The sequence below is a fragment of the Arvicola amphibius genome, chromosome 5 (genome assembly GCF_903992535.2).
Source record: "Arvicola amphibius chromosome 5, mArvAmp1.2, whole genome shotgun sequence".
In the NCBI taxonomy this organism is placed as follows: domain Eukaryota; kingdom Metazoa; phylum Chordata; class Mammalia; order Rodentia; family Cricetidae; genus Arvicola; species Arvicola amphibius.
The window spans coordinates 120,948,897-120,964,414 of NC_052051.1; the positions used below are offsets into that span (position 1 = coordinate 120,948,897).

Genomic DNA, 15,518 nt, shown 5'->3' on the forward strand with positions numbered 1-15,518 from the left:
TATATTACACTGCACTCAGAAACAAATGATTATCTCATTTAATAATGAACAGAGACCAATAATAATATTGGCCTGTTGTCCCTTAGTTATTGTTCTGCCAAAGTCACCCAATTTGTTAACTGACTCCATTAAAGACCTTAATTTAATTAAATCTTGAGCAAGGCTCAGAAGACCTATGGAGAGCACTTGGTTTAATTGCAGGCAGGGGACAAGCACCAACTTCATTGATCTCGTCAAAGTCTAAGCAATGAAGATGAGCAAAGGGAAAATACGTAGCCCGGATTGCTTTTCAGGCAACATTGATGAATTGTGAGCTCAGAGCTGCAACAGAGACAGAAAGGCAAAACAGCCATAGATTATGCACACCCAGAGAGACCAAAAGGAAATTAAACCTTATTCCCTCTCAAAGACCAAGATCAGGCAAACATTAGACCACAAGAGACAGACCCCTCTTTGGGAAATGACATGCGCTGGGTGATGTGGGCTGGACGTCTTCCAGTATTTAAAGTCTTAAAAAAAAAAAAAAAAACCTAACATTCAAAAGCATTTAGAAAATTATTTAAGATTCACAATTGTCTAGAAGTGAAGTTAACCCAACTCCAGGGTAAATATTCAAATTCCAGAGGACGTTTGAAGAAATAATCCTTCAAACTTTGCTGTTTGGAGATAAATGAGGTGTATGCATGTTATATAAATTACATAAAATATAGCAAAGGCACAAACAAAAGGGTAAAAACGGATGCAAATTTTGACTGGACTGTATATGTGCTCACATGTGCATACATTGACTCAAACTGTCATTGTCAGGGTTAGAGATATTCAAACGCCTGCAGCGTCTTATGGTAAAGAGAAGATGTAAAGGAAACCTTCCATATCACTCCATCTCAATTTCATTTAAAACAACTGCCGCTCGTTTTCAAGCGCTTACTGCATGCTGACCACAGTGTAGTTTACTCTGTGAGTATTATTTAAACACCCTGCACCCGTATCATCATCATCTTCATGATGAAGCAAACAGGCCCTGACAGGTCAGGAATCTTGCCAAAGACTCACAAGCACCTTTGTAGGCCAAACTGTGATTCCAAACAGTCTGCTTCTGGGGCTCTTAGTGTTGGCCTCTAGAGCCAGAAAAAAAAGCTCTGGATGGAGGGGACACTGACTTTTTTTTTTCTTTGCTAGTTACAACCAAGGGCTCTTTATGCTTCACTAACCCATGTTAGAGGAAAAAAATGTTTTAAATCACAATATATGGTTACAGTGAAGGCCAACATTTACCTTGCAAAACATGCACCATCAGCATGCACACCGTAAGAGCAAGCACACACTTATTAGACTATCAGTCATAAAGATCGGGAATGTGACCCAGGAAATTACAGGTGGTGTAGGCCTCCATGCTAAGTCAACTTCTTCAGGATCCCCGGACACAGCCTCTGCTTGACTGGGAGGTTTACAGCCCCCACGCGCACAGGGAGTATCAGATACAGCTGGGTTCTAGAAACACGCTTCTCTGAGTTCAGAGAGATGTTGTCCAGATAGAGGCAGGAGAGTGGCTCCTTAATTATGACATCACCCGCAATGAGGGATCGAGCTGACAACTTTCAAAGCCAGTAATTTACTCCATATCTCCACCCAGTGAAAATTAAGAGTATTTACAGACAGGGTATAAACAGAATGACTGGAAGTAGAGATAGCTCAGCAGTTAATGCTGGCTGACTGCTCTTCCAGAGGACCAGAGTTCAGCTCCCAGCACCCATGTTGTAATCCCAACTCTTCCGGCTGACGCTACAGGCATCTGTACTCTCTCAAGGGCGAATACTCACATATGGGCACACACACACACACATCTCCAAAATTACAATAAAAAAATTAAAAACCAGAATGATTTACACATGTCAACCTTATGAGAAACAAGTTACTTTCCAGGTTAAGGAGACACAGCAATGGTAATGGTCCGTTAGCCTCCTACAAGCCTCTCATTGAACTCCATCAGTCAGAGGACAGCTGGGCAGCCACCTCCTGCACTGCCTCAGTTGAGACTGAAAGGAAAGTAAGCTTCACAATTCAAAGTGAAGCTTAGAAAGGATGGTTTCTGATAGAGGAATTAAGTCTTCCATCCTCAGTCCAATCACCGTTCACAGCCATAGCCAGACAAAGGAGAACTCACAGGCCCTGCCAGGTGAACGTACATCTTTGGAAAAGTTGGTCCAATGCTTCACTGTTGGAACACCAGCATCTTCAGTGGCAGAAACATGTCCTGTCACTGTAGTTCTCAAACCAGTGTGGGTCCTCTTGGGGATACCAGGGCACCCCCGCCACTCCCTCTCATACACCTGTACAAACCCACACGTGTGCACACTACAAAAATGCACATGTATCCATGCATACACGCAAGTACACAGCCACCCATAGATGCATACGGTTATAATAGCTTTTTTGTTTGCTTGTTTTTCGAGACAGAGTTTTTCTGTGTAGCCCTCGTTGTCCTGGAACTAGGGCTATAGACCAGGCTGGCCTCAAATTCATAGAGATCCACATACCTCTGCCTTTCAAGTGCTGGGATTGAAGGTGTGCACCACCAACACCCAGCAAGAAGAGATTTTTATATTATTCAATATAAATGAGAGGAACTACTATAGAGTTGAAGAAAAACTGTGGAAAGAATTAAGAGGCAATGTCTATGTTTTCCAATTATGAAAATATCATTAGACTGCTGGGACTAAAGATGTGCCCCACCACCGCCTTCATCAGACTGTCTTAACAGAATATTTTATTGAGCTAGTGGAAGATGCACATCCCAACAGAGGAGATTGAGACCTGCTGCCCTGACATAATTTTAGCATCTATGCAGATTTTGGATTCCTAAGAGTGTTTCTATCATCTTAGTTCTACCCTAAGGATCTTTGATGAATGATTTCAGAATTAGAACGACCTGGTGAATACCAAGACTAAGATTCCTTAGGAATCCAGGTTCTAGAATCTTTGCCTCAGATGCCCTTGTCTCTGCCGGCCCATCTGCCCACCTCCCCATGCCCAGGCCGAAGCCAGGACTGTCTGTACACTCACCCTTCTCCGGAGCCTGTCCCGCTCCTCGCGGATGGCATTCATGGTGGCCTTGGTCCGGTTCAGCTCCTCTTCTTTGCTGCACAGCATGGCCGTTAGGCTTTCATTCTCTTCCCGCAATCCAGCCAGCTCTTTCTCCCACCTGGACCGCTCCTCGGCCAGGTTGGGATACAGGTCCCGACCAAGAACTCCCTCAATCTCCTCAACTGTCTGAAAAACACAGTCAAACATCAAAGCCACGCTAGCTCTCTTGCAGAAAGGGGACAGGAAGGAGCTTGTGAACCCAGGAGTGAGGTGGAGAGCCCCATGTACATAGTAACACCACTTGGTCATTCTCTCCTCAGATCCAGAGGATGCTGTCACTTGCCTGCATCATAGTGTGTACTACTCAGCAGTCCCCAGAGTTAAGGACAACAAGATTCCCCTCTTGGTGCTGAGTCTGTGCGTAGTACCCACGCAACGTTGATTTTCCTGTAGGAGCTCCAGAGCTGGTCAATTTGCATCGAGGCAGCAGACCAGGGAACGATCCGATAATGCCGTGACTAACATGAGGTTGCAGGATGTGCACAAAGTCTAATTGCAAGTTTCCTAAATTACAGGCCTTCCATGAGCCAGCTCAGCAAGGAGGCAGGTCATATCACCAGCTCACGCTCCGGATGTCACACAGGCATTCGGACGGTATGAATGAGGTCCAGTCCCAAGATGGCAAGGACAAAAGTAAAGCTTTGGTGACACAGGAAAAGAGTGGGCCCTCGGTGGAGGCGCCTCAGACAGCAGAGATGCATTTAGCTAATAAAATGGATGCGAACCAAGTAGAAGAAAATCTTAATGGTATTTGGAAAGTTCTTTCAAAATTTCCATTTTAGACACATGACTGAAGGATCGGGAAGACACATACAATTAGGAAGACCGTTCTCTGCTTGCTCTGGGAACTACCTGTTCATATTATCCTTTACAAAGAACATGGCCCAGCTGGCTTTTAAACAGAAGGGGAAAGGCTGAGCAGAGGCATCACATAGTGATGAGAAACGGAAGATTACCAAACACTAAAGACACAGCAGCGGGTCACCCACGCCAGGTTCCTGAGGAAGACAGGCACCCAAACCTTGTTGCCTCTGTCCCCATGTGGTGCTTTGTCCTTCCCTTCAAATCCAGGATAGTCTATTTGGCTCTGCTTTCTCCATAGCTAGTTACCAAAAATCTTTGTCCATCCCCGATGGTGAGGCCAAAGCTAGCCCCCTAGACATCAAGACAATCAAATTTGGGACTTGGGAGACTCCAGAGAAAGGAGCACCGGTGAGTGACTGCTTCTCCTCATGGCAAATCCTAATACCTATCCACTGCGACCAAGATGAAGAAAAATGGAAAGAAAGGCAGCTGAACTGGACATGCACTTTATGACTCATCCACAGGCACTACACCCTCTTGGGCAATCCGGAATTCTTCCCGACAGAAACTGGGGACTGGACTGTCCCTTCACATAAGTTCCCGTAAGACATGGCAGTGTGGGTGGCAAGGTCACAAAGCCATAACGAAATAAAAGAAAGACACCTGAGGCCCAGGATCAAGAAGGGCCTGCCTTTCTCAACATTTCGAAAGAGGCGAGGAGGTGCACATGCTATGAATTCTTTTTCTCACTCAGGCTTTTCTCAGAAGAAAGAGAAAAATACGTGAGAGGCAGGGTCAAGATCCAGATCCACTGGCTGGGAATGGGGTGACTCATTCAGACCCTTATCCCTTCTTCCGCCAACAGCACAGACTGCGAGCTCACAAAAATGGGTTCTAGAAACCTTAAATCTGTAAGAAAACATCTAAGGGCAACTTGCAACACAAGAATACTATATCGACTGGGTGTGATGATGCATAACTCTCATCCATCACTTGGGAGGCAGAGGCAGGTAGATTTCTATGGATTTAAGTTTCCTTGGTTTGCAGTTCCAGGTGAGCTAGAGCTACATAATGAGACCCTGTCTCAAAAAAAAAAAAAAAAAAAAAAAAAAAAGAAAGAAAAATAGTATGGTGGACCACACCGAAGTGACGTAGTTTAACGCTATTAATGTGATGGCTTCCAAGTACATCACCCTTTTTAGTGAAAAGTCAATGTTGATATGCCCACCCCCCTGACGTAATTTAGCCCAACAAATATTTATAGGGCTCCTGCTTCTAGCTGATGGCTCAATGTGCTTGTATGGCTTTCAGTGACTGATAGGTGTTCAAGAAAACCTAATGCCAAGAAAGCTGTCTGCCCTCTCTCCTCCCCTAACCTCAGAAAACCAAGCAGAGGGAGAGGGAGGCCCACCTTAATGGCCAAGTCACAGTGCTCGCTGGCTGTGGTGAGCTGCTCGATGTGCCTGTCCACCTCGGCTACAGAGAGATTACAGCTGCTCTTCTTCCTGCCGCAGACAACACTCTCCAGCCCCGTCAGGACCCTCTGCAGCTCCGAGTTCAGGTCACTGCAGTTATCTGAGAGGGGATGAGGAGAAAATCCATTAAACAGGCAATGAATGGTCTCAGTTTCTTCTCCCAGAAGGAGACCATCTGGGAGCAACGGAAGAACAATGAAGTAGGGCATTCCCAAAGTCAGCATCCTCCAGCCCCATTCCACTGGCTGCTGCCCGAGGCTTGCAGCCAATACAAACCTTTGATTAAGGAGCTTTAGACTTTGGCCATTTTCTAAATACCTGCGCCACTCAGAATTCTCTTGCCTTTCAAAGGCAACCACATTGAGTTTTGCTAGTAAGAGCAAAGTGCCCCAGAAGAGACTTCAAACTCTAGTTAAACCCTCTTGCTCAGCCATTCAGCCCAATACTGATTCCAGAAGTTCAATAAAGGTCTCATAACTTCATCGAACAACAACAAAAAACTCAGAATGAGCATTGCTGAGAGATATTTTTTAAAAAAAAAACTGTAAGAACTATTCCTGTCTTCAAAAACTTCAAGTCCATCCCTTCTCCTGCCCCCATACATCACCTGATAATGCTCCACCTATAAAATTTAATCCATTTCCTCCACTGAGGGAATAACCAACTTCTAACATTATCCATATAAATGTAAACAATTCTAATAATTTTATTTTAACAATCTGGGTTACTATTAAACTTCTGGATTCTAGTGTCTGGTCAGGGAAAGAAAATTAATTATGAGTTAGATACATGTTATAAAATAGTTTTTTGTGAACAAAAATCCCTCTAAAAATCAAAACCATTCTTCTACCTATTGTTCCGAATCCTGTATATTACCATGACCTCCACTACTGTAGTAAGTTCTGTGTGAAGGATACTACAGTCTTCCCAAGTGAATCCTTCTCCTAAATCTTCCCAATCTCCCTTCTGGTTAAGGCTCAATGCACTAACAAGACAACTGCTTTTGTTGCTAAGCTTTGGAGCACTTGGAGAAAATGCTCAACATTATAGAAAGTAGATTTCTCAGGACCTTTTAACCAACCTCATTTGACTGCCCACATCTATTAGTTTCCAGAACCTAGAGAACAATCCAGCAGGTTTTTACTCTAACCAAGGCATACAATGGTTCCATCCTCTCAAAGTGGCTTCTTCCTATCTCTCCCACCTCTGTGAATGGAGCCCACCGATGAGCCAGTTACTCAGGTCAACTCTGAGGCAACCTTGATGCTCTTTTGTGTCGCATCTAAGTCCAATCCGCCTGTCACTATAACCTCCACAACTCATCCTCCGACTGAGCAACTGTTCTTACTCTCTGCTGACACCACTGTTCCCCAAAGCGTCATTCCTTCTCAAGCTGGTTGTTCTAATAACTCCACTTGCTACACTATAGCTAGAGTGAGACTCTTTAAAGGCAGACAATGGTACCTTCCTAGGCCAAACTGTTTGATGGTTCCACCTACCCTTTACCATTAACCTAAGATCAGACTCCTTACCATGGTCGTTAAAAACTCTGCATATTGGAGACTCATGTCCTCAGCCCAGGCTGTACCATGGAATTCCTTGAGGAGCATTTATAAAATGCCAATGCTAGGGCCCCACCCTGGACCAATTAAACCACAATCTCTGGGGGTGGGGCCTAGATGCCGGAAATGTTTTCAGTTCCTCAGATGGTTCTAATGTGCAGGCTGGTAGAATCCCTAGGTTGGCCCTCTGCTCCTCTGTCCCCTTGCTCTTTTCTCCTGCACGGCTTCTCTCTATCCCTAGGAGATGTCCAGTTCTGATCTCTCCCAGATGTTCCTCTACCTTCGCTCATTTCCACTTACCATGCAGTTTCCCCACAAAAGTCCTCTTGTCTGGAGCACCGGGATTCCATCTCCCGACTCTGACCGGTCCCCACGCCATTGTCATGCTGTGTTTGCAGCAAACATCACTATCTGATCTAACATGTATATTCATTATCTTTCCCTTCTAAAAACACATGCTTCTATGAAAGAAGGGACTTTGAACTTCCTCATCACAGCATCTCAGAATAGAACAGGGTAGGCAATCAAAAACAATTTAAAAGAGTAAAAATCAGCACTACACAGTTGAGTCAGCAACACAGAGAAACAAGACAGCAGCACCAGGATACTTTACATAGGCCTTAATCTCTTCGTTATGCACGGGAGATGCTAACTGTGGGGAAGGGAGATACACATCACAGCAGTTCACCTGGACAGGAAAATCAGGGGCTTAGCACCAAATTGAGGCAAAGCGGTCCAAACATGGAGCAGCTGCCAACACACAGACCAGTCTCTGAATGAACGTTCCTGTTCAAGTGCAGGTTCCCTGGTATCCAGAGCTGGGTGAACACACATTCCCAGATCTGTGTGTGTGTGACGAAGAGAAAAAGGAGCTTATATTCAGCCACTCCACACTGTGATCACACAGGTCCACCCGACGGTGTGTGAGTCACGCTCGATGTGTCTGTCTGCTAAACAGTTCTCAAGAGTAGAGCTACAAAGTGGCGTCCAGGCCTCGAGGAACAGAGGGAAGAACAGGAGCCGGGTTTGGACATCATTTCTCATTCTGCTGCTGGATAGTGGCTGAGCCCTGACCACAGTCTGGAAGCACAGTTCCTAGATGAACAAGAGACTGTCCTCGATTCTGATAGGCTCACAAATGCACGACGGCCACACTAAAGTCCTTCTCTCGGGGACCTGCCAGCAGCCTGGAAATGTCCCCCTAGAGAGCACAGTGTTACACAGGACAGTCAGAAGAATAGGGGGAGAGGGACAGGCAAGTGAACATAGAGAACCTGATATACTAGTGTCTACTGGTAAACCCAGCCCTGGAGAGGGTGAGATGGGAGGCTATCTTCAGCTATGTTGTGTGTTTGAGGCAGTCTAGAATACATGAGACTCCATGTTTAAATAAATCAATATATTCAAAATAGTCTGTGCCCTTCTGCTCTGAAAGGAGAACTACAAAGTTGTTGGGGTTTTTTATTGGGGGGAGAGATATTTGCCTTAGGAAGGCAAATGTGTACCTTCTAGGTGATGAGCCCCCCACTCCCACCCCAGTCTGTTGTTTTTATGCACCCCACCAGTTATCCGCAGACATGCCGCTGAACTCTGCCCCTGTGCCCCATCTGGAGACGCAGGGAAGGCAAGGTGGCCTGGCTAGCAGGAACAGATATGGGGTGCTGGGGGTGAGGCACCGTCACCAACATCTACCCCTGCACCATCGCTCGCTTTATCAGTGCTGCCCCAGACAGGACCGATGGAAGCTGGTAGCATATCCTTCCAATAGTCATCTATAATAATCACAAACTTTGGCACACTCTCGCTCCAGGCAGAAACTGGACCTTCCATCTTCATGCAAAGACATCAACAGTCACATGAAGGGGTTGCAGACAGAGCAGAAGGTCCCTCAGCGAGGTAGTATTCACAGTAAACAGAATAAAGTCAGTAGCCCTCACAGCTCAGCAAGGTGTGCAATGCTCAGGTCACTAGGGCAAAGCTCCAGTCTCATCAGCTCGCAGGAGCCATCAAGGCTTGAGGACTTTAGCTCAGTCACCCAGGCAGGGACCATGACAGAAACTTCCTATGGTCAGGGCCAGGTCACCAACTACTGCAACCAGAATAAAGCTCTTTGGGCATCCAACCACATGCCTGCACACTGGTTTCTTAGTTAAGAGCCAGCAGAGAGCAAATGCATGGGGAATATTAGCTGTGAAATTACTCTGAGAAAGTAAAGGGTTAGTATGCTAATCCCTTTAGACTAGAATGTGAATGAACCTTTAAAACATTATGTCACATGAAATAAGCCAGGGACAATGATGCTGCTTTTGCGAGATGTTTAGAAGAAGCAGATGCGTAGAGACGGATAAGCAGAACAGAGAGCCTGGGAAGGATATATTGGGCAGTTACTGATCCGTGTGTGCAGGGTTTAGAAAACAAAAGAAGATAATGGTGATGGTCATAAAACTATGGGTGCACCTAAAATGCCTGAACTGGTCACTTAAAAAATGTTTACCATGATGCATGTGTGTGTTTACATTATACACACACATATATGTAAATGACAAAATGATAAATATATTTCAGTATATAAACTTGGAACATAAAAGCTAACAAGTGTGCAGGAAATAGAAAACATCACCCTCAAGTTTATGCTTGGTTCAGAGGAAAGCTGAGGGGCTGTTCATTAAAACTGTCCGGGTTGAGGTGAAGGAACAGAAGAAAAAAAGATCCAGGAAAGCTCAGCAACTGATGAGAGTCACTGACTTGTTAATACTACAAGCCACACATGCGGTACCTCCAGCAAAGGGCACCGTGGAGGGGACTTCAGCCACGCTAAGCTTTCTATAGAGAAGGTGAAGTGATGGCTTGCTCTGCCTCTGCAAGATGGGACACCCTCTGTATCAAACACATATTCTTTAACACGGTTTGTTTATATCATTCCTTGAAGTAAAAACTAGAGGCAGTTTCTGACAAGCCACTGCAAATAACAGCGAAGGTAAAAAACTAGAAGTAGCTTTTGACAGGCTGCTACAAATAACAGCAAAGAGCAGCCAGCGGGACTAGGGGAACCTTTGGAAGCGAACCCACAACAGCACAGCTGCAGGGGCTGATTTTGTCTGTTTAGCCCCGAGCTTTCTGGTCACCAGAAGAAGAGTGAATTATCTCCTGTCAGTAGGGAGGAAGTATTCCAGCTCCATAAGAGAGACTGCGTGCTTGGCTATAGATCTGCAAGAACTTGGGTACGTGGACTTCATCTGTATTGGGAAGTGATGGCGTCTCTCCATCTCTGTTACAGGTATGCAGGTCTCAACGTTTCTTTTTATGCTAACTTTCAGTGGGGAACATCTTGGAAGAGCTAAGTTCAGATAGTCTAAGCATTTGGCTCTGATATTTAATTTTCTCGAACAGTGAGACAGGACATGGAGGGATAAACAGAACAGACCCCTCTTTGGAATAGAGGATGCAAACCTGTCTGTAGTGGCCAACAATGTGTCTACAGACCTGGCAAGCTTCAGTGTCTGGAACTTCCCTTGTTTTAAATTTAAAAGTGGGTTTTGATTCATAGTTATCATCCAAAGTTCATTACAATTTATACTTGGATTTATACAATTTATTCTTGGAATACTGGGTCTGTAATCACAAGACCCCGCATGGCAGCCTTCAGAGCAGTACGCGGCTGGCCCCTTAGACTTGGTGCGTCCATGATGCACCAAGGCTGTGATGAACACGCATTGCCCCCTCTGTGACTACACCCCTCTTTTCGGGTCTGAAGCTCCTCCTATATTTTGCTATCATCTCTAAATGTAACTTTCCCTAGACAGATTCTGGTAGCAACGGGAGAGTCAACAGTCAGGTTCTATTTTCCTGAGGATCTAGGATGGGTGTTCTCAACCTGTGAATCCCTACCCCTTGGGGTCTAAATGACCCTTCTATAGGGGTTACCTAAGACCATTAGAAAACACAGATATTTACATTATGATTCATAAAAAGAGAAACTGTACAGTAATGAAGTAGCAACAAAAATTATTTTATGCTTGGGGAATCACTACCACGTGAGGAACTGTATTAGAGTCAAGTCTTAGAAAGGTTAATTGATAATCACTGATTTAGAGACTTAGATTGCTTTGTCACTGTGTAAGTGAAGGGCCATGTAGCGTAAAGATCTGACAAGGATGTAAGACGCTATCCACCCTTTGGCGTCCAACTCGGGCATTTGGGAGCCTTCAGCTCCAGTTCCCACACTGCGTGGCAGGGATTCGGCCTTGGGCTCTTGATTGCTTCAGAGCAGTTTCCCAGACTAGCCTGTCTAGCCCCGCTTGTACGGAGCAAAGGACGTGTGTGTGCGCGGGTGACTCAGTCCGAGATCGCTAACCCCTCAGGCAGCACGAGTCCCGGCTGAGTTCGGCCTGGGCCCTGACCTGCCGGAGACTAGCGGTTACTGCCGGAGCCCCAACATTCGAGCTCCACCGATACTGCAGACTCGGTTTGGCCGCGCGGTTATTGCCCTAGCGACCTACTGGCAGGGAACGGTCATTTCAGGTAAAATTTCTTTTGATTAAAAAAAAAAAAAAAAAATGTCTGACCATATCACCGTTGAAAGCTTCTGCAGTCTATTTAATTGTACTATGGTAGAAATATTACAGGATACATATGATATTCCCATAACTTGGATGTTTATAGGGCTTGCAATTTTTCTCGTATTTGGTTTCTCCCTTACATGGTTTGAAAATAGAAAAATGATAAAGTCCTTACAGAATGAAACCAGGATTCTTAGGACAGAGGTTGAATGCTTAAGAAAGGGCACAACTGTTTTGAGTGACAACTTTAAGTCGGTCGAGGTATTTGCAAAAACAGTTCAGACTGACACCAAGAAAGAGTTTGAAGGTCTCAAGGAAGGGAATAGGGCTTTGTCTGATATGACTCGGTCAAATGAGCAAAATTTAGAAAAACTACAGTCTGATATTAAGGAGAGACTCATTGCTGCGGAGGAGAGAACAGCTGATTTGGATCGTAAACTTCAGTCCCTGTCTGAAACATTATCAGAGAGAATTAAAACTGCTGAATGTGAAAATCGGACTTTGTCTAAAGGATATGACAGATTGGCTGACAGATTGTCAATACAAGAAGGCACAATTCATGCCATGAAAATTCTATCCAAGGATGAGACACTAACTCTACTGGACAAACTTCATGTTTTGGAATCCTCCATGAAGGCCTTGGAGCATAATTCTGGACAGGAGATCCAGGCCTTACAGAAGGCAATAGTAAGCAGATTAGAAAAGATTGAGGAAATTATAGAACAGGAGCAAACGGTACAAAGGCGAAATTTAACTCCGTCAATGAGTAAAACTCTCCGGGATAATTTCCATAAAGTTCTACCTGCCTTTCCAATAGTAACGTCAGAAAAGGTGACTGGTTCCAAAAACCCTAAAGTCATCAAGGAATATACATGGGAACCCGTCCGTATGAATGATCTCAAAGAAATTAAACAAGCCATTATGAACTTTGGGCTACATTCGTCCTTTGTTAGAGAGATGCTCAAAACTTGGTCTATAAGCAATAAGGCAACGCCCCATGATTGGGTACAATTAGTATCAGCTGTTCTAGAGAGTGGGTCACAATTAAATTGGAAATGCATGTTCAGACAAGAGGCTAAACTTTTAGAACAGCAGGAAAGAGCAAAGGGAATTGAGATCTCCCTAGATCAAATTCTAGGTGAAGGACTTTTCTCCGATCCTCTGGAACAAGCTAATTATGATGAACACACCTTATCCATATGTACTACAGCAGCCTTAAAGGCTTGGGACAGGGTTCAAGACCCAGGACAGAGACTGGAATCATATATCAGAGTTAAACAGGGTCAGAGAGAACCCTTTAGTGATTTTTTACAAAGGCTAACTAAAGCTGTACAGATAGGGATATCTGACCCAGAAGCAAGACGTATAATAATTGAATCTTTGGCTTATGAGAATGCCAATGTGGAGTGTAAAAGGATCCTGGGGCCTTTAAAGATGAGATCAGCGCCCTTGGACGAATGGGTCTTACATACAATGAATGTTGAATCATTTGATTATGGCACTGAAGCATGGGTAGAAGAAGCAATTTCTAATGCAAAAAGGAGACATCAAGTTACCAAATGTTTTAACTGTGGCAAGATGGGACATATTAAAAGGAATTGCAGACAACGGATTTTCAGAAATAATAATAATAATAATAACAATAATAATAATAACAACAACAACAACAACAATAATAATAATAATAATAATAATGCCTCTTCTAGAAATAACAGACGTAGGAGGACTCAGCCTTCAGGTATATGTAGGAGATGTGGAAAAGGCAGACACTGGACAAATGAGTGCAGGTCAACAAGAGATAGACAAGGCAACCTGTTGCCACTGGGAAACTCAATGGGGGGCCTCTCGCAGGCCCCCATGGCAAATGTGGTCCAGTCATTTCCAGTTACTGCCGAGAACATGCCTCATCAAGAAAATTAGAAAGCCCCATGCCTGCTGTTAAAAGCAAAAATGGCCTGAAAGACGAGTTACGTGTATTTTGGCAGACTTTTATAAATGAACAAAGACCAAAGTTAAGAGTATGTGTAAATGGCATTTTTATTACTGGCCTACTGGACACAGGTGCGGATGTAAGTATCATTACTCCAGAATCTTGGCATCCGTATTGGCCTCTTCAGGATGTAAATGTTCAGTTCCTGGGAATTGGAACCCTATCTCAAGTAAGGCAGAGCACGAGATGGGTTGAATGCATAGGGCCAGAAGGACAAATAGGAAAATTAAGGCCATATGTAGCCAATATTGCAGTGAATTTATGGGGCCGTGACCTGTTGCAGCAATGGAATACCCAAATTAACATTCCTGCTGCTTCTAGAGCCTCTATCACCGAGGGAAATATTAAAAGATATTACAGAAGGCGGAAACCGGCTGTTCGGGCTGTACAAGAATGCAAAGCAATTGATGGCCCTTCAGAGATACGAACAGCACTGCCTCTAAAATGGTTGACTGAGAAACCAATATGGACAAAGCAATGGCCATTAGCTGAGGAAAAGTTGCAGGCTTTAGAACAGCTGGTACAAGAGCAATTAGATGCTCGACATATAGAAGAATCTACCAGCCCTTGGAATTCTCCTGTATTTGTTGTTAAGAAAAAATCTGGTAAGTGGAGAATGGTGACAGATCTCAGGGCTATCAATAAGGTTATTCAACCTATGGGCTCTCTGCAATCTGGAGTTCCTCTGCCATCTTTATTACCAAAAGGATGGCCTCTCATAGTAATTGATTTAAAGGATTGTTTCTTCACTATACCTTTACAAGAAAAAGACAGAGAAAAGTTTGCCTTCACAGTGCCTACTTATAATAACTCTCAACCTACAAGGAGATACCAGTGGACCGTCCTCCCACAGGGCATGTTGAACTCTCCCACCCTGTGCCAATATTTTGTAAATCAACCATTGCAAATAATACGCAAGCAATTTCCCAAGTCGATAATTTATCATTACATGGATGATATTCTGTTATCTGATTCAAACATGGCTACTTTAGAAAGACTGTTTGAAGAAGTAAAAATACTTTTACCTAAATGGGGATTGCAGATTGCTCCTGAAAAAATTCAGAGAGGAGATTCTATTAATTATCTAGGTTATAAAATAGGTTTACAAAAAATTAAGACACAAAAAGCACAAATTAGGAGAGATCGGTTACAGACTCTCAATGACTTTCAAAGGTTGTTAGGAGACATTTCCAGCTTACGACCAGCTGTTGGCATAACACCTGATATGATAATCCATTTAAATAAAACCTTGGATGGTGAAAAAGACTTAAACAGTCCCAGAGAATTAACAGCTGAAGCAGAAAAGGAGCTGAGAATGATTGAGGAGAAATTACAAGAGACACATGTGGACAGGGTGAATCCAGAGCTCAGTTGTATTCTAGTCATATTGCCTTCCAAAATTTCTCCTACAGGAATTTTAATGCAGAGAGATGATATTATCTTAGAGTGGATCTTTTTACCACATAAACCAAGTAAGAAAATAAAAACTTATGTGGAAAAAGTCTCTGAATTAATTATAAAAGGCAAATTGAGACTTCGTCAACTAGCAGGCATAGACCCAGCAGAAATTATAGTTCCTTTCACTGCTGATGAACTAAAAAAATTGTGGGAAGATAACGAACCATGGCAAAGAGCTTGCGCTAATTTTTTGGGAGAAATCAATAACAACTATCCGAAAAGCAAGAGGCTTAACTTTATAAAGAGAACTTCTTGGATTCTCCCCCGAATCATCCGTGATGCTCCAATAACTGGAGCACGTACATTTTATACTGATGCTAATAAATCAGGGAAAGCAGGTTACAAATCAGAAGATTTGAGTAAGGTGGAACAAAGCCCTTATGATTCTATCCAGAAGGCAGAATTATATGCCATTCTTATGGTGGTAAGGGATTTTAAAGAACCGCTTAATATAGTTACTGATTCACAATATGCAGAAAGAGTAATCTTACATATTGAAACTGCTGAATTTATACCTGATGATACA

The 15,518-nt window shown here is 43.7% G+C and overlaps 1 protein-coding gene across 7 annotated transcripts in view; it reads right to left on the bottom strand.

Annotated features, from left to right (window-relative positions):
• The window catches only part of Mcc (MCC regulator of WNT signaling pathway), a 292,443-nt gene that overhangs the window by 57,194 nt on the left and 219,731 nt on the right, over positions 1-15,518 (bottom strand). For all 7 annotated transcript variants that reach the window (XM_038330393.1, XM_038330388.1, XM_038330391.1 and 4 more), the window contains 2 exons: positions 5,360-5,523; positions 3,064-3,270 (listed from right to left, as the gene is read on the bottom strand). In XM_038330393.1, coding sequence (XP_038186321.1) covers positions 3,064-3,270; positions 5,360-5,523 — 371 coding nt within the window. The remainder of the gene's footprint in view (positions 1-3,063; positions 3,271-5,359; positions 5,524-15,518) is intronic.